Consider the following 25001-nt stretch of genomic DNA (forward strand, 5'->3'; position numbering starts at 1 on the left):
GGAGGACGGGAAGATTGCTTTCACATTCTCCTCTTTCTGTTGCTTCTCCATTTCCATTTTACTTTTGCAGTCATCTCCTATGTCCCTCCCTCCTCTTACATGACAGTATTTTCCTCCACCCTCGTTTCTGTGCAGCATCTCCTCATCCCTCTTTCTCTCCTCTTCCTCTCAGTTTTGCTCTGATGTCCTTGATCCTCTTGATCCTGTCACCGCCTCAGAAAACAAACAGATTAAAATGTGTTGCCCTCTTTTCTTTATTTGGTGGCTTCTTTTTTATTTTCCTCTTCTAAACTCACCAGCTTACTATTCTTTTTATTTCTGATTTGTATCTGCTGTCAAAATATCAATATTTTGCAACTTCTACTGGTATGGCCTAATGAATAGTTTAATATATTGCCCAACAGGTCAAAAAGGAGATTAGGACGTTCTGAAATATTGCCGTTGTGCTCGTGCCATTCTGCTTTTTCTAGAGAGTAGGCAGAAAAAAGACTTGGCTGTGAAATACTTAGCTTCGGTGAATTCCTAACATACTGTGGCTGAAGAGGGGAGATGGAAGGAGTGAGAGAAGGGAAAAAGCAATGCATAGAAAGAAATACTAAATAGGGAGAGAGTGTAGAGAGTAGGAGCACCAAGGAATACAGAAGGAGAGAAAAGAATGGCGTGAGAAAGACATGAGAGGTTAAAGAATAGGATTTATGAAGTAAGAATGAAGAAGGTGGTACTGATGCAGAGAAAGAAATTAGGTAGAATAGACGGAGTTGGGCTCAGGTTACTGTCTGCAGCTCTGAGGGTGTTGAAGAGGAGGGTACACCAATGCAAACACACCGAGATGACACTTTAACATTGTACTTTTCCTTGTTTTCCATTTGTGTCTATGTGGTTTGACAGTTGTGGACTTGTTACAAAAGCAGAAATCTCTCTCTGCTCTGAGTCATGTAGTAGTTAGATCATTCTTCTTTTACATCTGAAATATTTTGCCCCCGTGGATTAATGAGTTCTGGCTTTATTTTGCCCGCTCGCCAGCCCTCGCATTGTGGATCCCACAGCTCACTGTTTGGACCTGAAGCCTGTATCATAACTTTGATATTATATATGCTAGTTATTATGGTATTATTATTATTATTTAAAGGATATCTCCGGTATTTGAAAGCCTGGCTTCATTTTTTATTTACATTTTGGGTTCGAAGTGATGGAGAAGGTACAAAAAGTTATGGAATTGGTCCAGTAGATCATCTCAGCCACGAACAGGCTACCATGACTGCTATGTAATGTCCTCTGGGGCAACCGCACCCGTCCAAGTATGTCCACTCAAAGTTCTTGTTTTTATCACTGACAGGCTCAGATGGGTAATCAAAGTGTCTAATAGAAAGGATCCCTGCAGAGATGGACCTGCAAGACCCTTTATGTTTATCCAGAAACAGTCATTCTGTTGCTTGGTTCAAAGCCACCAGAGCCCATTGACAAAAAAGGTAATTTTACCCTGATGAACATTGGAGTTATGGTGTTTGAACACATTCATTCACATCCAAACTAACTCTTTAAAACACCAAAGTCACACAATAACAGAAACTAACCGATCGAATCAGCTGTAGCCCAGCAACACCTGTTGTAAAATTACTGTTTTTGTCAATGAAGTCCAGCTAATTTGAAGAGAGCAAAATAACAGCTGTTTGCGGTTAGACAAAAAGGATGGGACAGGTCTATCTCTGCCGGGACCCTTTCTATAATGTTGCCAGATACTTAAAATAACAATCTCTCAGTGGCAAAACCACTTTTAGTGGACATTCTTTGATGGGCACAGTTGACCCAAAAGATTACATTACAGCTGCTGACTGAAGAAATCTACAGGATCACTTCCACCCCACCATTCTCCAACCATGTGAGAAATGGTTGAAAGCATGCCACGCAGGAATTTCCTCCTCTTTTTAACTGGTGCGCCCAAAAATGCCCCGCTAGGAATTCCCCTACCACCTCAGAGCTCACGTAATGAGGCGTGGCCTGTCTAATTGCTTTGTTACAAACACTCCAACACATGTAAAACCTCAGCGACCACCACCTCAGGACCGTGAAGCTAAAGCTACTGGTGTAAGCAGTAAGAAAAGACGCACCATTCCTCTGAAGGGTGGAGGTCTGTTATTGCCCGAGCCACGGGTGGTCTCCCTCCCTGTGTGTCTGTGTGAACGTCTGTTAACTAAGCTGAGTGCGTGTGCTTGATCCAAACCTGAGATGTTTGTGTGCGTCTTTGTATCTCTCTGCCTGTGTTTGTGTATAGGCAAGGTTAAGAGTCTGGTAAATCCTCCGGAGAAGTAGCTAAACAGCAGAGTAATCTGCCGTGTATCAGGTTACGCTCTCCACCCAGGCTTCCCTTGGCCGGACACATCAGATACCAGAGCGTACGCAAACACCTCGAGCTGACCCCGAATCCCCCCACTTAAAGCTGTTCCACAACAAAGAGGCCAGGAAGGCTGTCATTCCTTTGATTCGAGAACAGGTTCGAATTGAAACGAAACACGAGCTGCTCAAAACTGGCTGGAATTGGAGAGAAACTCGGATAACTGTAAGGTCTAGAGCTCAGTTCCCACAGCGGTAAACGTGTGTCTATTAACAGGCCAAACAGCTACAAGGTCATTTGAATTAGACTCCTAAACATGTGGCATATGGTGTTTGGGGTGCTCCAAATTTCTCTCTTCCTTTATTTTAGCCTCGTATATCATATTGCTTCCTAACTGAGGTATAATATAACTTGTTTTTTTTGCTCTCTTCCATCACTCCCTTTCCTTCTGTCTCTTCTATTCACTACCCTCTGATCCCTTCCCTCTTTCTGGCTTCTCCGTTTCAACGCCTTCTCCCTCTCTTCCTCCATCACTGTCTCCTCCATCATCGCCCCTCTCTCCATCCTTTCCTTCCTCAGTGAGTTCTCCAGTGGAGCTGCTGATCAGCCAGACTCTCTGCTGGGTCCATGACGACCTGGACCAGGTCGACTTCTCCAGCTACCTGCTGAAAGTGTGTGGCCAGGAGGAGGTGCTGCAGAAGTGAGTACACACGAACAGGAAAGATGTGTTTCTGCTCTCGGGGGGGAATAAACATGCCTAAAACATTTGTGAAATATGCATAGGGTTTTGAATAGGCTTCATTCTCTCTCTCTTAGTGTCCCCCCCCCTCCCATCTGTCTTTTTTTTATCGCTCTCATCTTGGCATCATCTCAAAGTCTTGTACAGAGGGGGTGGATGTTTCTATATCTCGCCCTACGCGCCCTCCTCCACCATGGAAATTCTCCTCTCCCTCTAATCTTGGATACATGGGAATGGATACTCCCATACCAGGACTTAAAGGCCCAGCACACCCAAATGTTCAAAGAAATCTGTCGTGATTGTAACTGCTGAACTTCTTGTCGTAACCATGGAGACAGTTGGAGATCTCTTTTGCTTGTTGCTTTTTTTTTTGTTCTTGAGCTACTGAAAACATTCATGTAAATCATGAGTTTAATGGATGCTTTGATGCGCTCAGCAATCATCACCATTGCCTCACCTGTAATCACAGTAAAGACGGCCCTTTGAGGATGGAGCCTGAAGCTATGCACCATCTGCTGAAGCCCAATCTTTAGTAAACTTGTTCTTCGCAGATGATTTGGCCCCAGACACACAGGGATCATTTTTTAGGTTTTTAGTACAGCGAAACAGTGGCAACTGAATTTCTTGTTATACAGGCGTTGGTCTTTTTTCATCCCAGTTCTGTCCCTACAGGAGCCTCTCCAACTGTGATCAAATGTTCCTGATTGACTCTGTACTTAACATTTAAACTTTAAAGTACTTTATACATAGTATCATATCCCCAAAGGATGTCATATTCTTACATCATTTATTTTTATTATCATGGCTAACCACTCGGCTCCAACAATTGTGTTCAACATCTTTCCAAACAACAGTAGTGTCCCGCCCCCCCCCAAAATATGGACTTTATAAGAGGTATAATCCACTCTGACTTCAATTATGGAAAATAGCGCGCCCATTCTAGTGAAGGAGTTTCTGTGTTGTTTCTTTTTTTTTTCTTCAATAACTGCTCATCATGTAATGTGATTTTCTTAACCTCGCCTCTCTGCTGCCACAGTAAACACAGCCTAGGCAGCCATGAGTACGTCCAGAACTGCAGGAAGTGGGAGAATGAGATCACATTACAGCTTCTCTCTCGCTCCACCATGAGAAGAGACTTGGCACGCAGTGTAAGTTGCTCAATCAAGCTAACATATGAGCTCATATAAACTTTATAGGATAATTTTACTGAACTCTGACATAATACATTTAATATTGTGCCCACAAGCACTCATTTTTTAAACTTTTGTCCCTCTGCTGTAAACCAACAACACGTCATCCTCAAATGATGATCTCACTGATTTATGATGATAATGGATCATTGAGACTTAGACACCTGCTTATCCTCCGTTTTATGTGCTCGGTTGGTAAATCTTTACTGCTTTTGTTTAGGTGGAAGATGACAACTCCTTAGTAAATTTAGAGAAGCACCTGGGCCAAGTGGAGAGGCCATTCAAAGAGAATGTCACCAGGTATGATGCTCACAAGGTTCACTATTTTTTGCTTTAATTCCTGGTTGCACAACGAAATGGAAGTTGTAGCCCTATTTTCTACACAAGGAGAAACAGAGGATGAGTTTAGTATGACAGCCTGAGGAAAGAAGCTGCTCTGTAGTCTGGTGGTGCGACAGCAGATACTTCAGTGTCGCTTGCCAGACAGCAGCAGGGTGAACAGGCTGTGACTGGGGCTGGGATGGGCTCTGCGCTTGCACCTCCCCGATATCACTGATGCTCGGTAGATGTGTGCCAATGATGTACTGAGCTCTTTTAATCGCCTGCTGTAAAGCCCCTCCCATCCTGAGCTGAACACGTCTCATGACAGTTTATGATGTCTCCAGTCAGTATGCTTTCTATTGGTCCTCTGGAAAGGTTGACAAGTTTCCTTAAGAAATGCAGCCGCTTCTGAGCTTTCTTCACCAGGCTGGAGATGTGAGATGACACATTGTCTGTGATACTGATTCCCTGGAGCCTAAAATTGTTCAACTGCTCCACCTCACCTCCATTAAGTGTGTCCTCACCTCCTTTTTTCTGATGCCAGTGATCAGCTCCTTGGTTTTGCGGACGTTGAGCAGTTCTCTGTGCTCCACTCTGAAGGTTGCTGAATACAGCATGAATCGTGGGGTCCAGTTTTGAGGAACTCTACTATCCAATAGCACATTGTGTACCATTCAAGCCCAGAGTTCCAGTCCCACACTGTTTGGGAAAATACCCACGCGCATGTAGTTGTAGATCTTAAGATTTTGTCGTCTATTTAAGAAAAGATGTTATGAAGAAACATGATAGACATCGTAGAGTTTTACCATTTCTAGTATTAATTTCACCAGAGTAAACTCTTTCTGTCCTGATGGGATTAGTGCTTATGATAAGTTTAACAGTCTAAGTCCTCCCGTCATTCCTCACTCCTCATGTATTTCTGTATTTCTTTGTGTGTCTTCTTGCAGACAAGGCCTGGCTGACTATTTAGAGGGCTATCACAATCAAGTCAACATCTGCCTACAAAATGAGGTACATCAACTCCCTGTTCAGGTCAAGTAAAATTAAAGGGTGGAAATGGTTTTGATGATTGTCAGGTCTTTAAAACAAACAAAACAATCCATTGTACCTGCCTGCCGTTGTACTGTGAACTCTCTGGATTTTTAAAATGAAATTTAGTGCAGCTGCCTTGTATGCTGAGTCTCATTAAGCCTCTAGTCCCACCTCCGATGCTACACCTAAATACACTAGACTTTCACTGAATAGTAAATGGTAGACTTCAAACATTGTTTTCAAATCTCCTGATGGTTTTTATGTTGACTCAAATGCTTCGCACATAAATGTTAATAGACTAGGACATTCCTGGAAGGCAGGCTTTCTAGAAATGGCACATCTGTTTTGCAGTCAGTGTGGATTATGTTGGTGTAATTGAGTGCAGACTGAGGTGAGAATGGGGAGCTAAACTATACCCCCCCCAAAACCCAACCCAATTTAAACCTGATAATGGCGTCAAGATTTATTTGAGTGAGCTTTAACAAAACCATGAATGGTAATTAATGTACTTTTAGCAGCAGAAGTATGCTGTTATGAGCCTTGTTTGTAGAAACGTACACACGCTGTTGGCTGCTTTGATTGTTAAGCACTGTTTACATTGGAATCTGATGAATGGTGATGTTGGTGGTGGTGGTCCTCTCACAGAGATCTCCTGATGTGTTGTTCTTGTGTTAAACAATGGGGTTTGCTAGTTTAAAGACAAAAGTGCCCATCAGGAGGATATCCCTCTCACAACAGGCTTCTATGAACATATGAAGATTGATGTAGTTATAGCACACATGCTGTACCAACCCTCTCTGCATCGCTGTCTTCAGAGTACCCAGTATAAGACAGTGGACCGGTTGGTGCAGACTATGAAGAACCTGTGCTGTGCTCTGGATGAGGTGGAGACCCAAGCCATCACAGAGACTGTCAAAAGGCTGCGACACTCTGTCAATTTACCCAGGACACGCTCACCCAAGGTGGGCTCACGACACGTGCTGCATGCACACATGGTGACTCATTCATACGTGGTATTGTTTAGATGTAAGGACGTCTTTCTAAGAACAACTTGTTTTGCTTTGTAGCTGGGGGCCGCATCGTCATCGAACGGTAAGTTCTGCACACACACACAGTCACACAGAGCCTCCAGTCTTTCAACTAAGCTGTGTCGGTGCCCCTAAAGAGTCAACATTTGGCTATATTTCTTGCTGTTCAAGCAGTATTCAAATGCACCAACTTCGGCCCATTGACCCACCGTGGACAGCTAATTAAACACCTGGGAGTAGCAGCCTGTATTTATGCTTTTCTTTATTAATGAAAGCTGATCGAAGCCTATGTGGTTCAATCCAGTGCCACTATACATGTTAGAACAAAAGTGTGTGCAGTCCCAGCTGTTACCATAATATCTCTTTGACCTAACACTGATCCCTACCTGACCCTGACAGGTCACAATAGTCCCGTGGAGGAGAGCATGGCCTTGCTGACACAGGCTGTCTACGACATAGGCAAGCTCTACTTGCGCTCCTTCTGCCCCCCATCCACCTCCTTCAGCTCACCTCCGCTGCCCCAGGCCGCAGATGGGGAAGGCCTAGAGGGGAGGAGCAGCAAGGAAGCTTCTGGCACCACAGACCACCTCCAGTTCACTCTGTTCGCCTTGCACGGCATCCCGGCCAACTGGGTCAGCAGGTAAATAGTAAGAGGATGAACATACTTCGGGCACAGCGCTTAAATGTGTTTTTTTAGGGGCTCAGCACGCCACCATTTTGTAGAGAGCAAACAAACTAAACATCAGCAAAGTTTCAGTGTCATGTCATGAAGTTGGTGACGCAATTGTGTTTCATTTTAACCCGTGAAAGCGTGATCAGCACCTGTGAAAAATTAGTTGTTACTTGACTGTTTTGTAAACCTAACTTTGTTAATACGAGTGTCAGAAGATGAACTCAGAGTCACTCACATTGGTGCGTACAAATTTTTCACATGTGCGCATTCTAATTTTCACTGCTCGCACTGTAGAGCCCAGATACTGTAGAAAAACTGTTTTGTAACTGTGAAGCTAATAAATATAAAGGCTAGGAAATCATTTATCGCAGTGACACGGCTTATTGTAGTTAATACCATATGAAGAAAGCTGAGTTGTAAATAGTTGTGTATTCTATTTGTTTTACTAAACAGTAAAGTGCCTCTGAAATACAGTTTGTAGCTGTTGATGCTGCCTCATTACACAGACCATAATAACAAATCATTGAATGATTTGAAGACCACATTAAACATATAGTTTGGTGTATTTGCAGCAGAAGTCTTTCTGTGAAGTTCAACATTTGTTGAAGTCCTCTATTCTTTGCTGTAGGATAATTAAGATCTTCTATTCATGCTTTTGTTCTTGTATGATCACCCACTTTTTCAATGTGCCACCCACATTATACTTAATTGTACTTCTGCAAGACGGGGTCAAAGACAAAAGGCAGCTCAGTAGTTTAATCTCGTTGCTTGCCAAGTGCATACAGTAAATGCAATAGTGGAATAATCTTACATTTTCAAGCAACCAGCAGCTTCTTGGTAAACAGCTAGGGCGAAGGAGAGTATTTTAAGATGGTACAACATTACAGCACAGTCTTGTGGGTTGTGCTGTACAGCAGATAGTCTTGTTTTCTTCTACTAAACAAACGGCTCCTGTGTTGCTCCCCATGTCTTATTTTTCCATGCCAGTGTCCAGTTTCACCCAGACTTTATCTCCTGCGTGTGTCTGGAACAGCGCTGAGCCAAATTTTCCGTTCCCAGCTCTGTCACGCATCAGTGAGCAGGACGCATGCATTTCTGACAAACCCGTCCACAGTTGCATATAGTTGGAAAGTCTAGAAATGGATGAATAATTATTTGATACTCTTGTTGTAGGAAAAAGGGAAGAAAGGATGTTTGATTGAATATTGTCACCAAATTCATTTAGCACCACTGTCACTATAGATTTCTGAGGCACAGTCTGTACATACTGCCAACCAAGACCAAATCTGCTCAAGAGATTAAGGTCAGATTAAAAATTTAGCAGTTTGAAATAAAAATACATAGGGACTGTGTCTGACTGTTTTGAGAGCAGTCCCTTCCTTGCTTGGTAATTTTCTGGTCGGCCAGTGAGGCCTTCATGAAGAGAGGGACTGCTTAATAACAGGGGTACTTACTCCAGCACAGCCTCTTCCAGCAGCTATTTTAAGCCAACACCAAACATTGCTGCACTGACGGTCATTCCAAAGACACCTCTAAAAATATTTAGCTCCTCACAACCACGAGGCCAGAGGGACACAGCGAGTACAGTATTTCCCAGCCCCGACGAGTAGCTGGACATATCCGTTGTGTTGTGGTATTACTATAATGCTCCCTTATTGAGGTCTGAGTGTTTGGCGTTGTTGTGGCTGGTGTGTCATCCATCTGGAGCCTCAGTAGAAGCCACGGCATTGCCAGCATATTGAGGCGCCATGACTAGTAGTTGAGCTGCCAACACAGATGGCACTGAGCAGTGGGTGAAGCACGTACTAGTGGAAATGTTGTAACTGATGTGCTCGTACTTTGACTTTCCACTGACACACAAAGAGAATTTATGGATGTGTGGTTAACTGATGTAACTTAACTATATGCTAGATATAGCATATAGCTGGAAGTGTAAATCCCTCTTATCTATACAACAGAACGTTCACTAGGAAAATGTTCTGTCTAGTCGTAATTTGTTTTAGTGCAGTGTAAACTGTAGCATAAAGAGGAATGGCAATAAATGGTTATGTTACTGCGTAGTCTTAAGGCTTCTACACAGCCACAGTCCACCCATCTCACTTATGTTGCCTAATTAGACTCCACAGGTCTGTGTGGGAGTCAACCGACCATGTTTGATTGACATCTCCCTCACTCTCCTGTGAGAAGCTCCTCTATGATACCTCTTTATACAGCGGGCATGTTGACATGTCAAATCACAGGTGCAGTTACTAGCATTAATAATGGCCTCATTCATTTTAAATGTTGCCGTTCCTTTGTGTTGTGTATATGGTGCTGCACTGATATGACTTACTGGGACTCTTCAATATTGCTGAGGCGTTGTTAGTGTAATTAGTTACACCTGTACTTTTCCTGATATAGCAACTCCTAATGTTGGCTGTCTAGTAAATGTAGTTTGGTGACCTCATGTGCTTCTCAGTGGTGGAGAAGTAAACTTGTGACAGGAGGTCGCTGGTTTGAACCCTGGACTGAAGTAAGTTGACAAAGCAGCTCTTGCCCCTCATCACCACCACTGAGGTGTAGCCTCAACAGCGTGAACAGCGTATCAGACTGGCTGCACTGCGAAGCAAATTTGTGCAACTGTAAAAGAGACTAATACTCTATAGGTGTGTGGTCCCTGCAAAGAAATGTTCCACCCACACAGGCGTTCTCACTTGTGTTGCCTCATTAGACCTCTTCTCTGTTCTGTGTGGGCAGGTACAGAGAGGATCTTTTTTTTAAAAAGTTGCAGAAAAATCAACCTGAGAATCACTGATGTTTAATCAGAAGAACTGAAAGCATGTGTGGGTGTTCAGGGCCTAATAATACCAGTACTACAGAGGTGTTATCAGCGGCCTGAGCTCGACCAGTAGGCTGCTGGCTGAAGTCTCAAACTGTTGGGAAAGTCTGGTTGGGGACTGAAAACAAACTAAATGAAAACTTTCACTTTCACATTCATTTAATAAGCACCAATATGTCTGAATGTAGCGCTCCTGCAAACATCACTGTCCTGTGCTGACCTTTAAATGTACGTATCCCAGCCAGAAGACACGTAAACACAGAAGAGTACTTATTGTGTTGTTTTGTTGCAGTTATGAGAAGTACTTCCTGATGTGTTCCCTCACCCACAATGGCAAGAACCTGTTTAAACCGGTCCAGTCCAAGAGAGTGGGCACGTACAAAAGCTTCTTTTACCACATCAAATGGGACGAACTGTGAGTGACTGCTTTGGCTCCTTTCCTTTCCTTTCCTCTCCTCTTCTTTCCCTTTCCTTTTCTCTCTCCTCCTCTCCTCCCTTATAATAACATGCTGTTCATACTTTCCCTCCTTTCTGCCACTTGTGTCTCCCAGGATCAACTTCCCCATCGCAGTAGCTGTTCTCCCTCTGGAGTCCATACTGAGCCTGACTCTGTTCGGGGTGCTGAACCAGAATGCCGGCGGCTCACCAGACTCCAACAAACAGAGGAAAGCTCCAGAGCTGCTGGGCAAAGTCTCTATGCCCCTCTTTGACTTCAGACGGTGAGGACGGAGGAGCAGCTGGTGCTGGCTCGGCTTGTGTTTTTTCTGGTCATTCAAGTGTCCGTCCCACTTTGACATATTCTCTATTAAACTCATTTTACACATTGTCCAGTCAGCAGGAATTAAGTGCTTTGAATATTTTTGCACCTCCAGCAATAAATAAACTCGAAATGCAAATGTCCGTCCTACCACAGTGGAAGGAGTGCTGTTTATAGGATCACTTTCCCTGATTGTTTTGGGGTGTTTTCTTGTTCTTAATGGCTGAATGTGTTTTGCAGGGTGCTCGCCAGGGGCAGCAGGTTGTTGTGTCTGTGGACATCCGCCCAGGGAGCTGCTGCTGCCGCCGGCACCGCAGGCAGCCGCAAGAGGGTTCCCACAGAGAGAATAGTGCTACAGGTTAGTGGTGGTACACATTTACAATTACATTTACATTTGTGGTGGTTTTAGTATTTTATTGTGCATTAATACAGTTTCTCATGCAGGTTACCATCAAGTTGACATTTGTATATTTATTACTTGAATGTAAAGTAATGAAACACTATTTATTACATGTTCAGGTCACTGTTCTGATCACTAGAAGTGGTTCCACTGTAGTCGCAATTGTTAATTTTTAGAGCAGGCATAGTGATCTTACAGAAGCAGTAGACAGTAACCAAGATAGTAAATGTGGTACGGTAATAGTAGTGGTCTTGTCTTTTGCCTTTCTGCCTTCATGACTACTACGCCTGCAACAGTACTACTGCTGCACTATTTAAAATCTGCGGTCACCACAACTAATGCATTTTGACTGCTACGGCTATTATTACATATATCAGAGTGCTAATTCAGCAGAATCATACACTGTAAAAGCTATTGTACTGGTAGTAGTAGAGGTAGCAGTACTGTGGTTTTAATAATCCGTGTTCTTGTCAAACTATAATATCAGTTACAGTATAGTTTTTGTTCTCATTAAGTACCTGACACGTTAGAAAGAACGTACCAACTTTGGTGTCCGTGTTGTCGTCAGGTGGACTTCCCCAACTCAGCGTTGGATGTTTTATACGTGGGACCCAAGGAAGCCCCGAGCCCAGAGCCCCACACACTGGAAGAACTGGATCCTGATCTGCGACGTAAACTGGAGAAAATCTGCAGCCGAGCTTCCAATTTCGGGTAGGAGAACCTCAGCCATGTTTTCACAACTATAAAGGGGAGATTGCAGTCCAAGAGGAGATATAAAAAACGTTTCTAGCAGTTACTCTGTCAGACGTTTCTGCTGATTGTGTTGCATCATTTCTAAGGATTTTTAAGGGGAGTTTGTTCAAATAAAAGTGCTGACATCAGTTAATGCCACTAGAGGGGTGGTCTTAATGTTGATCAGTGTGTGCAAAACAGACGTGCTTCTTGTACAGACAGAAGAGGCTTTAACCAATTTCTATATGCTGTAATAGATTTAAAATTGTGATAAAAATCTGCATGAGCCTAAAATGCAAAAAAACAGTTCATAGACCAATTTTAAAGGCTCATGCAAGTGCTGCGTATGGACGTTGGAAAAATCTGTATTATATTTATATTACGAATCATGACGATGACAAAAGTTAACTTTCATTACTATTAATAGTTCAGAGACAAATCTCTCTCCATGAACATAGTGTGTGTGCTTCCAAATTATAATTGTAGCCCATTGACTGCTGGTTGTGCTTTTTGTGGACTTGCAGTACTTACTGTAGTGTCAATAGAGTCAAACATGCACAGAAACAGTATTTCCTGCTACATTTTTCCCCCTCAGCAGACAGCCTTTTGGCAGTCTTTCAGACCACCCAAAATCCGTTGGACTTACTGGATTTAAGAAGAGATTTTAAAAGATGCCACTGACTTTGCCAGCTACGGTTCCCCATAAACGCCTGTATGTTGTCTGCTCCAGTGTGTCTGTTCTCCTCCAGCTGCTCCAGGCCCAGCTAAATGCTCTCTTATGCCTGCTGCCAGCCAAATCTCCTCCACGCTGCCAACATCCATGAGACTCAACCAGCACTTTAGCACAGAGCACTTTCTCACTGGGCTCTCACCGCCTGCTCTCTGTCCTGCCCATTCATTCCTCCAGCCTTTATGGGCACAGGACTCGTGGAGCTGCAGTTTCACTGATCTGTCATGTGGTGTTAAAGTTTATGTGATATTCCACCAATCCCTGAAGGAGAAATTTTAGTTTATTATTACTACAGGGAGGTCAGGGTCAGGTACAGACCAGGGACTCTGGCAACTTCACAGAGGCAAATGCAAGCTGACAGGGGAATTTAAACCCTTTTGGTTGAATAGCTGCTTTAAAAAGTGACTTAGTGGCGGTCAGGGCCAACCAGAGGACCCAGAGTTTCACAGTCACCAGTGTTATGTGACTTTTAAGTTTCATGATATGTTTGCATTTGTGTACCTTTATTGCCAAGGTAATCTTTACATGTCAGCTCAGTGTTTCACATTTAGAAACTCACACACACACTTTCATGCTGTCCTGAATACTTAGTCCAACACTGTTGACCACTGATGATGGTGGAAGTCCGTTGTAGTTCTTGAGCAAGTGAGAAAAGTTTATCGCTCATGTACCCTGTGCAGATTTTCTCAGATGTTCTGAGAAAAAAGGGAAATGGTGAACTTACACACTAGTTCTTTTTGCTTTTGTGTGATTTTATTCAGGTGCTCCGTCTGTTGTCTGTTTTAACCATTAAAGGTGATTCTGCCAAGTGAACTCCTCACTTGTGAGTCTGATACTTTCTAGAGGTGGTTTTTAAACAAAGACAAACTATGAAGAAGTTGAGTTGAGTAGATATGATGGATAAATCTGATTTAAAAAGATGCATAACTCAAAAATCCAGGTGAAAATTGGCATGCAGTTGATCAACGTCTTTATTCGTGTTTTGTTAAAAGAAATTTACCATCTCATCCATCTTCCCTCTCCGCCTGTTTCTCGCTCTGTCTCCAGGTTGAAGCGGGCAGATCACCAGCTCCTATGGGACCATCGGCTGCACTGTCGGAAGGACCACCCCAGCAGCCTCCCCAAGGTGCTGGCCAGTGTGCCCAGCTGGGACTGGGCCAGCATAGCTCACATCCACTCCCTGCTGCACCACTGGCCCACTCTGCCCCCCGTCACTGCACTGGAGATGCTCGATTCAAAGTATGCGACTGTACACACTTATACACACACATTAGATCTGATATATATTTTAAAATATACTGTATTTTACCATGCATTAAATAGCGATAATGCTCTTCCATTTCTGTATCTTACTGCGTAGGGTTAGTACATTTTTTTGGTCATTTTTGTGCCTTTATGAAAATATTCAAGGGTAATTTTTTCTTAACATTAAATTCCTTGCTCCCTCTTATCATTTAATTTTAGTGTGTTTAATTTAGTTTCTGATTGTTAAACTAATGCTGTCAATATACAAGAGTGTTGGTGGTGAAGCCAGATCTTTGTTTCTTGCATGTCTTATGTCAAATTGTGTGTCTGTGTGTAGGTTTGCAGACACAGAAGTGAGAAGTGTGGCTGTTAATTGGATTGAGAAGAGCAGTGACGATGAGCTGGCTGACTACCTGCCACAGCTAGTGCAGGTACAGCTAAGAAATACATGCAATAACACTTTTAAATTACTTATTAGTAGCCACTGAAATTCACTTTCACATTTTTATTCAACTAATCCCTCTCAAATTCACTTAATTACTTGCTTAACTTCTATCTCATGTGTCACTCAAAGTCACTTTTCTCTTTTGTCTCTTATCAGGCGTTAAAGTTTGAGTGTCACCTTAAGAATGCCCTCGTCATGTTCCTGCTGTCCAGAGCGCAGGGAAACATCAACATTGCCCACTACCTCTACTGGTGAGTTCGCAGCAGCACTGAAACACCAACCGACTCTCATAGCTGTGTCCAAACAAAGAGAAAGGAAATGTTGCTAAGAATAAGTCTGACAGGTGCTGAAGTGAAAAAAGGCTTCCAGAAAAACATCCATCAGAAACAAAAGGCATCTTAAGAAGTTATTAGCAGTTGGCCACATAAAAATAGGCTGTTCTCCAGGATGATGGTGTCCCTTTTAATTTTGGCTGTTGTGACGTGAATAATGGCTGCAGGCTGCTGAAGGATGCTGTGCAGGATCCGGCCTGGGGACGGCGCTATGAGCGGGTGCTGGGTGCCCTGCTGTGTCTGTGTGGAGCCAAGCTGAGAGCGGAGCTGGAGAAACAAACTCACCTGGTCACCCTGCTGGGAGCCGTGGCCGAGAGGGTCAGACAGGCCGGGGGGTCTGCACGGCAGGTTAGTGTGTGTGATTGCTGTCCCACTGTTGTAGTGTTATGTTATAGATGACTACATATTGTGTGTGTGTGTGTGTGTGTGTGTGTGGTGTAACATCTCTACTGCATGTGTTTGTATTTTTCTGTGTGTTTTCAGGTGGCGCTGCAGGAAGGCCTTGAAAACGTTCAGAACTTTTTCCAGAGGAACAGCTGCCGGCTACCCCTCAGCCCCAGTCTGGTGGCCAAAGAGCTGAACGTCAAGGTTACAAACACTCACACACACATGTCCACATTACACCTTCCTCCCAACACTGGATATATCTGATCAGTGGAGAAGTCATAACTGTAACATTCACAGAGCAGAAGAATAAAGCTCAATTGAGTTGCTGATCAGGAAACAGGAAAACACACACTCTTTGCAGAACCTCTGTGGTCCCAACCACCAAGGAAATGAGCTCATTAAGTTACAGTTTAACCAAAATATAAAACACATGCTTGCGTATATCCTCAACTATCTCATACAGATATACAAAACAGATAATGAGACACTTGATGTCACATTCCTAATAACTGTGTGTACTCTAAAGGAGCTTTTTCTGGTGAATCAGTCTCGCCACCTGGCTATCATTTGACATACCTCAGGTATTATAGAGGCAATTGTAGTTTGACTGGTAAGTAAATGTAGAGCCTAGTTATATTACTTAATAATATAATCCAGAAACAAATCCTAAATCCTAAATCTGAATGCCTACATTTACCAAAAATCTGTTTTTCAGCCGCTGGATTGTGACTCTGGGTAGTTTAGACAAAACAACAATTGCCTTGAAAACAATTAAAGTCACAAAGAAATAAAGACAGAAAGCACCTTATGTAAAAATAATGTAATGGCATAATGTAGTGTAGAAAATGAAATCATGCTGCTGTTGTGTGTGTGTGTGTGTGTGTGTGTAGGCCTGCTCCTTCTTCAACTCCAACGCAGTTCCCCTCAAGCTGGCACTGGTCAATGCCGACCCACTGGGAGAAGAGATCAATGTTATGTTCAAGGTACCTTACCCACACACAGCCCCAGTAATGCTGACAGAGGACACGTAGTGGGAAGCGCTGAACCTTATAAACAGCCATCAGTATGTCAAACAATACCTGGTTCTTGTGTATCTGCCACAACTGTCACCAGATACATCAAAACATGTTGTAACCAACTGTTGTTTACATGCCTCTCATCCGAGCACTGCGCCCCCTGGTGGCCGAAGTGAAATCCATCCAGTAATAACAAAAGTCCAGTGTTTGTTTTTTTTGTGTAACACGTTTCCCTTTTTGTCTGTTTGCTTGTGAGGTTGGAGAGGACCTGAGGCAGGACATGTTGGCTCTTCAGATGATCCGCATCATGGACCGGATCTGGCTGCAAGAGGGGCTGGACCTCCGCATTGTCAACTTCAAATGCATCTCCACCGGCAAGGACAAAGGTAACAGTCAAACGCACAGAAAGGCCCCATTTACCCGTGTCTTTTCAAGTGACTCGTGTTTGGGGCTTACCTAAACTTTGCCACACCGCAGAAAGAAACCTTCAGCAGCTCAGTGGTTCTTGTATTTGATTGTATGTGTAGAAATTGCAGGATCTTATTTAATGTGATTAAAACAAAACACTACACTATGGGAGCTGTAAAGATTACTTTTATGTGTACAGATGCATTTACAGCTTTTCAGTCCATCTTCAATGCGTCTTGGATGTATTTACACTTAGCGTTTTTGAGATGGACAAGCTATCCAATCTGCCCAATCGGCGACATGAAGTGACAAAGTATGAATGCGCACTCACACTGCACTGTTCATTGGTCACTGGAGGAACAGTTAAGCTCTTCACCTTTAATCAAAACCAACTCATTCTAGCTTCTAATAGCTGATTATGATTCACCAGCAGACATTTGTAAAAGGCTACGACCACAACTGTCACCCAGAGCTGACTCTCATGTGCTGTTTAGGCATGGTGGAGCTGGTGCCGTCCTCCGACACCCTGAGAAAGATCCAAGTGGAGTACGGCGTCACCGGATCCTTCAAAGACAAACCACTGGCAGAGTGGCTCCGCAAGTACAACCCAGCTGAGGATGAGTATGAGAAGGTAAAAAAAAAACATATAACGTATATATTTCCACACAGGTAGCTTAAATGCAAACAGCTTTAGGGGCGGCTGTGGCGGGTAGGAAGCAGAGCAGAGCTTCAGTGTGTATAAATAATGGTCTCCTCCAACTTAGATTCCTCCTGTATGAATGATGTGTGTAGTGTAAAAGCGCTTTAAGTAGCTGAAATGACTAAAGAGGCACTATACAAATACAGACCATTCACCATAGCTTTGAAACGAACCCTCCAAGCCCTCAGCGACTGTTGGTGTGTGTTACACAAAGTAAAAATATGTATACATTCTGAGTTGCTTTTAAATGACTGGTGATTATGTAAACTAGTGGAGAAAAATGGCTCAAATATTCAAACCATAATTTTCCTTTGACACAGTGAAACTTTTGAAGTTTATAGCAGTTGTATGACCTTTAGCACCAATAAATGTGGAACCTATCTCCCACCACCTCTGACCTTAAAGATCTTCTGAACCAAGTTTGACCCTGAACTTCAAACTTGTCATTAGATACATGCTTATATGGAGCTCTGCTGTTTTTGTGTCTGGCCACTACAACCAAATATAGTTTCGGGGGTTTGCCTGAAACATCTGGAAACATAGAGAATACCTCTCCTGACTTTCAGACCAAAGTAACACTACATCATGGCAGTACTTTAGAAATACCTAAAGCCTAAAGCGTCTCTCTGTGTCTCTTCTTTCCTCCTTTTTAGGCATCAGAGAACTTCATCTATTCATGTGCAGGGTGCTGTGTGGCAACCTACGTACTGGGCATCTGTGATCGCCATAATGACAACATTATGCTGCGCTCCACTGGTCACATGTTCCACATTGACTTTGGCAAATTCCTGGGCCACGCCCAGATGTTTGGCAGCTTCAAGAGGTGAAACCAGATACGCTCTTTAGCACCTGTTTGTGTTTATGCATGCGGATAAATGCCTGTCAGATAAAACATGCCTTTGTGCACCATCAGGGCTTAAAGGTTTTTCAGTATCAGGCTGTTTATTGTTGTCATTATGTTTTTAATACCAGGTAGTTATCAGATAATGGGTGAAAGGTCGTGCACCAGCTGATTTCAGCGGGCAGCCGTAAAGAAAAACATCAGCACAGTAAATGTGTGCGAGCTGTAGTGAATGCTGGAGGGTTACAGTAGTCCACTAGAGGAAACAATTCAATGAGGACAGATGTATTATTTTACTGTCATTAAGCTCAGGCTGTCCAAATTCAGAGAACCATAATTTTTTTGGGGTTCGCTAAGTGTCATGTGTAGAAGTCGGTGTATTTCAAGCACCACCTGGTTCGAGGCTCACACACCGCACTCATTCCCAGCTGAGTTCTGTCCAGGTGGGCTGCCCGACAACAACATGCTGCTATATTTGGCCTCTGAGCATCTCCACTAAAGTATTTAGAGGCTCTAGTAATTTGGTTGAGGATGCTCCTGTGGTAGTTTCAGTGTAGTTGGGAAAGGAGGTACATTTAAACCAAAGGCCTACGATCCACAAACCCTTTTTTTAATATATATTTTCTCTCCGTCTTTCCCACCAGAGACCGAGCTCCATTCGTTCTCACCTCTGACATGGCGTACGTCATCAACGGAGGCGAGCGTCCCACCAGTCGCTTCCAGCTGTTTGTAGACTTGTGCTGCCAGGCGTACAACCTCATCCGCAAGCACTCCGGGCTTTTCCTCAACCTGTTATCATTGGTGAGACAGAACGCACACACACACACACACACACACACACACACAAACCATTTACACACATTTTTAACCACATACAGAGCGATTCACTGATCGATCAGTCGAGTAAATGCCGATTTTATTTATTTTTTAATCTTAATTTATCAATTAATTGTTATTAATAGTATTGATAACACAGTGAAATGTCAGATAGTCGATCATTCATTCACCAACAATGTCAGCGGTAAAAAAAGAAAAACAAAACAATTCATTGGTCGAAAATCAGAGGGGAAGAAAACATTTAGAACAGCAGTTCGTTTTACAAGTGGGTGAAACATTACGACGCCATGAAGGCAGCGGAGAAAATCCACTTGAAGGAAGATGATGTAAAAATAATTCAGTCCTTTTTGTTTCACTCCTGTGATCTTATTTTTATGAAATTTGAACAACGCTCTTCAGGCTGTTTCTGTGTTTTACTGTGAGGCTGTGAAAGTCAGGATTGCAGCGTTGCAGCTCTATTTGTAGTTTACTTTCTTGTTCTTGGGTCTCCGACTTGGTTTCTGTCTGTGTTTTTTTCCAGCTTCTTTTTCTTTGTCAGCCTCTTAACTAGTTCTGTCCTCCTTTTTTAAGTGTCCTTGTTTAGCTGAACTGTTTTCTTTTGCACCTGTGAGAGTCAGTATAATGAGATAATGCAAACATAGCAGTTGTGTCTTCATAATAAATCAGGGCTGCACTGCTGTCCTGGAAATGTCTGGTTATAAAGCTCTCTGTACTACACGGCCTCTTGATATTTCTCAAAAAAATTCAGCTGTTAATTACATTTCAAAAAGGGGCAACTGTATTTGTGTCACTTTTCAAACACAGACAGTCCAGAGGGCTTTACATATTAGATAACAATGATTTAAACAGTTTTCAAATGTAAACATTGGCTTTATTCTGAAATGAAAGAGTCATCATGCAAAGTGATTGACGGCCTTAAAACAAAAAAAGAAATGAAATGATAGTACTTTTGTTGCAGAATAGTGCTTTTGATTGGTGCTATTCTTGATATTCTTTAACATGAATGTACTCTATTTAAAGTCCTAATTCTCCTGCAAGATTTATGTGTTTTTTGGTTTTTTTTTCAGATTAACAGTTTTTATTTAAACTCCCCTGCCCTAAACCCCACATCTTGTCATTACCACATAAGCAGTTTGCCTTGGTTGTCAACATAAATATGCTCCATCATAAATCAAAGTGGACACGAATGTTTGACATTTAACAGAACTCAAAAAACAAACCACTGCAAAATAAGGACAAACAAAACGGATGCATATCTTTGTCTACACATAAATTAAGACTAACAACAGACTATGTCCCATGTAAGCGGCCTCACCAAAAGGTTAAATATTTGTCTTCCAAACCGTTTATAGGACATCTTTTGCCATCTTAGGAGCCCATTCTTGGACTGAAGGCACGCCCTCAGTTTTCATCATTTTATTGTTATTTGTAGTGTATATATAGATGTATGTAATAATGTTACTGTACTACTTTGGAAATTAGTAACCCAAAAAATGTGTTTAATGTGTCAATGTGCCGTAGATGACGTCCTCAGGCCTCCCAGAGCTGACGGGCTCTCAGGATCTAAAGTATGTGTTTGACGCCCTACAGCCTCACAACACAGACGCAGAGGCAACGATCTTCTTCACCAGGTAAACACATTAACTGAAGCTAATCTGTCTCCACTCCTGTCTCAGTAAAACAAAAACATACAGTTTACTGACAGCAAAGAGTCTCACACGGCTTCAAAGTTGAAAGCATAAAAAAAAGGGGGGAATTCCAGCTCTCCTCTAAGGGTTTTTGTTTTCCTTTTCTTATTCCCATGTGCACAGCTGCTATTTTGGCCATGGCTGTTATTTTGAGGAGAGTGAGTTCAAGGATAATTGTTTGTTGTTTGCTGCTATAAACTTAAAATCCACCAGGTGGCAATACAGGCACAGGAAGGAAAGTAAATTTGAACTGAGTTTGCTTTGAAAGCCTTTGTGCACCATCTTTCTGTCAAAGAGAAACCAGCACATTGACAGTCGTTTTATCTCCACCTTTACCTCCCTCGTTCCCCCTCTCTTTCCTCTCCAGGCTGATAGAGTCCAGTCTGGGCAGTGTGGCCACCAAGTTCAACTTCTTTATCCACAACCTTGCCCAGCTACGATTCTCTGGTTTGCCAGCCAACGACGAGCCCATCCTGTCTTTCTCTCCGAAGACGTACACTCTGAAACAGGAGGGCCGCATCCTCCACGCCTCCATCTTCTCCTTCCAGAAGAGATACAACCCCGACAAGCACTATGTGAGTTTTACTGTGTCATGTTAGTCTTTCCCTCTACGTGTTATCGTATTATATTATGCATTATTACCTTTTATGCATCATTTCTTTGAATCGTGTCTGTTTGTATTGACTAGAGAGCACTTTGGCTTTTAAACGTGATTAATGAATAAAACTGACTTGTTCCACGTTCCATCACATCTCTGGACATAAACTGTAAAAGTGCTGACACCTGACTGGATGGCTGTCTCCTTCCCTGTCCTCTCTGTGTAGACGTACGTGGTGAGGATCCTGAGGGAAGGTCAGAATGAGCCCCAGTTTGTCTTTCGCACTTTTGATGAGTTTCAGGAACTCCACAACAAACTCACCATCCTCTTCCCCCTCTGGAAGCTGCCGGGGTAAGGCATCGCCTCCACTGGGACCCTCAGCCTATTAATATCTGATTTCCCTAACAACAAACTGTGATGCAGTATTCCTTGATTAATATGCCTATGCTACCACCCACACAACTTTCACTCTTAAACCTTGTTAGGTTGCTATTTGGATGTCTTTTTCTTTTCTTTTATTGTGGAATAGTAAACATATATACCTCACGTCTCTCTCCTTATCTCTAGTTTCCCAAACAAAATGGTGCTCGGTCGCACCCACATCAAAGAAGTGGCAGCCAAGAGGAAGCTGGAGCTCAACAACTATGTGCACAACCTGATGAGGAGCTCCACAGAAGTCACCCAGGTACACACACACACACACACACACACAGACAAATGCTTAGTGATCAGTGAACACAGTGGGACAATGTTTTATCCTGTGCCAGTCAGTGAACTAATCTTGTGTTCTCTGTCTCAAGTGTGACCTGATCTACACCTTCTTTCATCCAATTGCACGGGATGACAAGACAGAAGGTTTAGATGCGACGGCCAAAGCACCAGGTACACGCCTGCACCTTTAATTCCCATCCTTCAAGTATTTGCCACATTCACCGTATGACGAACACTGTGAGTGTGAAACCGCTTCATGAATGCGATGTTTGGTATCTGATTCTTGCAGAGCCTCCACTGAGTCCCACTTCTGGCCGAGTGGAAGGAGAAGTGAAGCTTTCAATCTCCTACAGGAACAGCACTCTCTTCATCATGGTCATGCACATCAGAGATCTGGTAAACACGGCGATGATTTGAATATCAAATGAAAGCTAAAACCAGTGTGAAGTGTCTTATTACGTAGTCAGACCACCACAAGCTTCAAGTCCTGTGGTCCACTGAGGGGATGAACACCATCCCTGCACAAGATATTCCCTCAATTATATAGAGAAATTATATGCAATCAGCTAATATCAGCAGATAAAACAGCCAGGCACACAACATCAGGCACAATCACAGACGTCTCTCAATGGACTGGATATTATTTGGTGTTATGGAGATGGTGTCCCATATGCATTCAACTAGGTTGAGCTCTGGTGACTGTAAAGGCAGAAGTAATATATCATTTTCATACTAGCCAAACCATTCAGTGAGCCCTGGTGCACAGAAGCACCGACATGCTTCTCCACTTTTTTTCCACCCTGGTTTTTCCTTTAATTTGTCTCGTCTGTATCCCGAGACGCTGCTTAGCAGTTTAGCTGTTTCATTTTTCTGTTTATCCATCTGCTGTCATAGCATTACTGCATCTGCTTCCCTTCAGGTGTCTGAAGATGGAACAGATCCCAACCCGTATGTGAAAACCTACCTGCTTCCAGACCAACACAAGACTTCCAAACGCAAGACAAAGATCTCAAGGAAAACCAGGAACCCTACTTTCAACGAGATGGTTAGGAAATAATAAGAAATGTTGCCTATATTATATATATTTGATACACAGTATAGATCCCTGAACTCATTAAAGATTCAACAAGGGACGTTTTTCTTTTGTGCGTGTGAACAGTTGAACCTGAATAAGAGCTTCATTTATTTTTCCCTCCTCTTCCTCAACAGTTGGTGTACAGTGGCTACAGCAAGGAAACCCTGGGCCTGCGTGAGCTTCAGCTGAGCGTGCTCAGTGCAGAGTCACTGCGTGAGAACTACTTCCTGGGCGGCATCACGCTCAGACTCAAAGACTTTGACCTCAGCAAGGAGACGGTCAAGTGGTACAAACTTACGGCCGTCCCCTACTTCTAACCCCCACCTGCCTCCCCCGAAGCTGAGAGCGACTCCGCCTCTCCAGACAAAGGCTGCGTTCACATCCTATGGGAAAAGGCGGCACACGTGACTTCACTTGAAAATACTGGCAACTTCAGTTTTGGGCTTGTAAATATATTAATTCAGAACTTGGAGGTCTGGAGATGGTTGAATTTATGGATGAAAACGGTTGACTTAAAGCAATGACACCTTTCAAATCCATTAAACCAAAAAGACCATTTCTTTTCACATGAATCATGTTGTAATTAGTATTCCTAACACGTCGTGGCAGAGCACAGCCATGCTGAAAAACATGTCTTACACATGTGATGATCACTAACGACCTTATTCTACATTACTTTATCATGGTGTCCTTACAGTTTCAAACAAGGTTGACCACCTCCAAGGACCTGCTTCTAATAATGATCACGTTGCTTTGGCCGTTTTTCCCCACATGCCGTGAATGCAGACTTAAAAACAGACGTGCCCTCAAAGAGCGACCGAACAGGCCGAGTCACAAACACTCAAAGAGGAGCCTGCTCTCCACTCTCCTCTATTCTTCCTCTCTCCCTCTCTAACTAATCAAGATTGTTTTTGTGACAAACAATCTCCACTTATTTTGTCTCTTTTTTTCCTAAACTATAACAAAGAGCTGTAATGTTTTGTACATTTTGATATTAGAGGACCAAAACGGCTTACTTCAGAAGAGTATATATAGATTGACACATTTATTTTTTAAGGAATAGAAAGGGGGCTCATTTTTACATTTTCCTTGTTTATTTTCTATACAGACAAATAGGAGGCATCAGACACTTCTGAGTAGAGTAGTCCAACACACCAGATTGCGGGAAATCAACAGAGACCTTGTGATTTCCCAAGAATGTGCCAAAAGTAATGAGAGGGACGGCAAATCAAACCACTCTCCCAAGTAGGGAGCTGAACAGGGTGCCTTTGTTTGTGCTCACAATCTCTTTATTGCTCAACTTGGCCTTATTGCTATATATATTTTATTAACAATCTGATATGTCCTTATTAAAGAAAATTCTATATTCTGTAAAGCTATATCAGTAGTTCTTCCACAGCAGGTGCTGGACCAGCACCATAAAGGTTTTTTGTAACGGTGGACTGCCACTAAATGCACACTACCAGGTCTTTTTCTCATGGTTTTACTTGACTATTTTCACACCGCACACCTTAAAGGGGAATTTGTCTCATAAGCTTTGGAACACGCTCTTATCTGTGCTCTGGATGAAGAGATTATGGTTGCCCAATAACACTGATCTTAAGTCAGTTCAGTGTTTCCTTCTGGTGGTTCAGAACCACAATTCAGACTTTTCAAAATGCAGGTTGTGTCTGGACGTGAGGCCGTTTCAGCTCCGGCAGCAGTACCACACTCACTCCCAGTGCCTAACAGTGGTGTAATGACGCCGTGATGAGTAACTGGGTAAAATGCTAACTCAGACTGCCAGTGAAGTCCAGATCCAGCCAGGCTTTTTCTTTTTTTTTTGATATTTAAGTGAGAAAACATTCTGAATGTTGAGGGACGGTCGGACAAACCGAACATTGATCAGTGCTGAAAAGGCAACTTTATCTTTAAGCATCTTCAGAAAAAGGGAACAAGAGAGCAAAAGATCAGCTGCTTTCCTCTC

General features: G+C 42.9%; 1 protein-coding gene across 1 annotated transcript in view; it reads left to right on the forward strand.

The window, feature by feature from the left end:
* Positions 1-24410, forward strand: part of pik3c2a (phosphatidylinositol-4-phosphate 3-kinase, catalytic subunit type 2 alpha) — a 43522-nt gene extending 19112 nt beyond the window's left edge. The window contains exons 5-33 of the mRNA XM_070830134.1: positions 2912-3032; positions 4108-4219; positions 4482-4561; positions 5530-5593; positions 6430-6576; positions 6682-6706; positions 7042-7282; positions 10426-10548; positions 10685-10852; positions 11131-11248; positions 11859-12001; positions 13800-13991; positions 14335-14428; positions 14599-14693; positions 14942-15122; positions 15258-15362; positions 16052-16144; positions 16434-16563; positions 17080-17216; positions 17939-18108; positions 18771-18927; positions 20485-20594; positions 21019-21226; positions 21476-21600; positions 21817-21934; positions 22050-22131; positions 22250-22356; positions 22880-23005; positions 23170-24410. Of these exons, the coding sequence (XP_070686235.1) occupies positions 2912-3032; positions 4108-4219; positions 4482-4561; positions 5530-5593; positions 6430-6576; positions 6682-6706; positions 7042-7282; positions 10426-10548; positions 10685-10852; positions 11131-11248; positions 11859-12001; positions 13800-13991; positions 14335-14428; positions 14599-14693; positions 14942-15122; positions 15258-15362; positions 16052-16144; positions 16434-16563; positions 17080-17216; positions 17939-18108; positions 18771-18927; positions 20485-20594; positions 21019-21226; positions 21476-21600; positions 21817-21934; positions 22050-22131; positions 22250-22356; positions 22880-23005; positions 23170-23352 (3755 nt within the window). The 3' untranslated portion in view covers positions 23353-24410. The remainder of the gene's footprint in view (positions 1-2911; positions 3033-4107; positions 4220-4481; positions 4562-5529; positions 5594-6429; positions 6577-6681; positions 6707-7041; positions 7283-10425; positions 10549-10684; positions 10853-11130; positions 11249-11858; positions 12002-13799; positions 13992-14334; positions 14429-14598; positions 14694-14941; positions 15123-15257; positions 15363-16051; positions 16145-16433; positions 16564-17079; positions 17217-17938; positions 18109-18770; positions 18928-20484; positions 20595-21018; positions 21227-21475; positions 21601-21816; positions 21935-22049; positions 22132-22249; positions 22357-22879; positions 23006-23169) is intronic.
* The last annotated feature ends 591 nt before the right edge of the window (positions 24411-25001 follow it).

This window comes from Pempheris klunzingeri, chromosome 5 (genome assembly GCF_042242105.1).
Source record: "Pempheris klunzingeri isolate RE-2024b chromosome 5, fPemKlu1.hap1, whole genome shotgun sequence".
NCBI classification, from domain to species: domain Eukaryota; kingdom Metazoa; phylum Chordata; class Actinopteri; order Acropomatiformes; family Pempheridae; genus Pempheris; species Pempheris klunzingeri.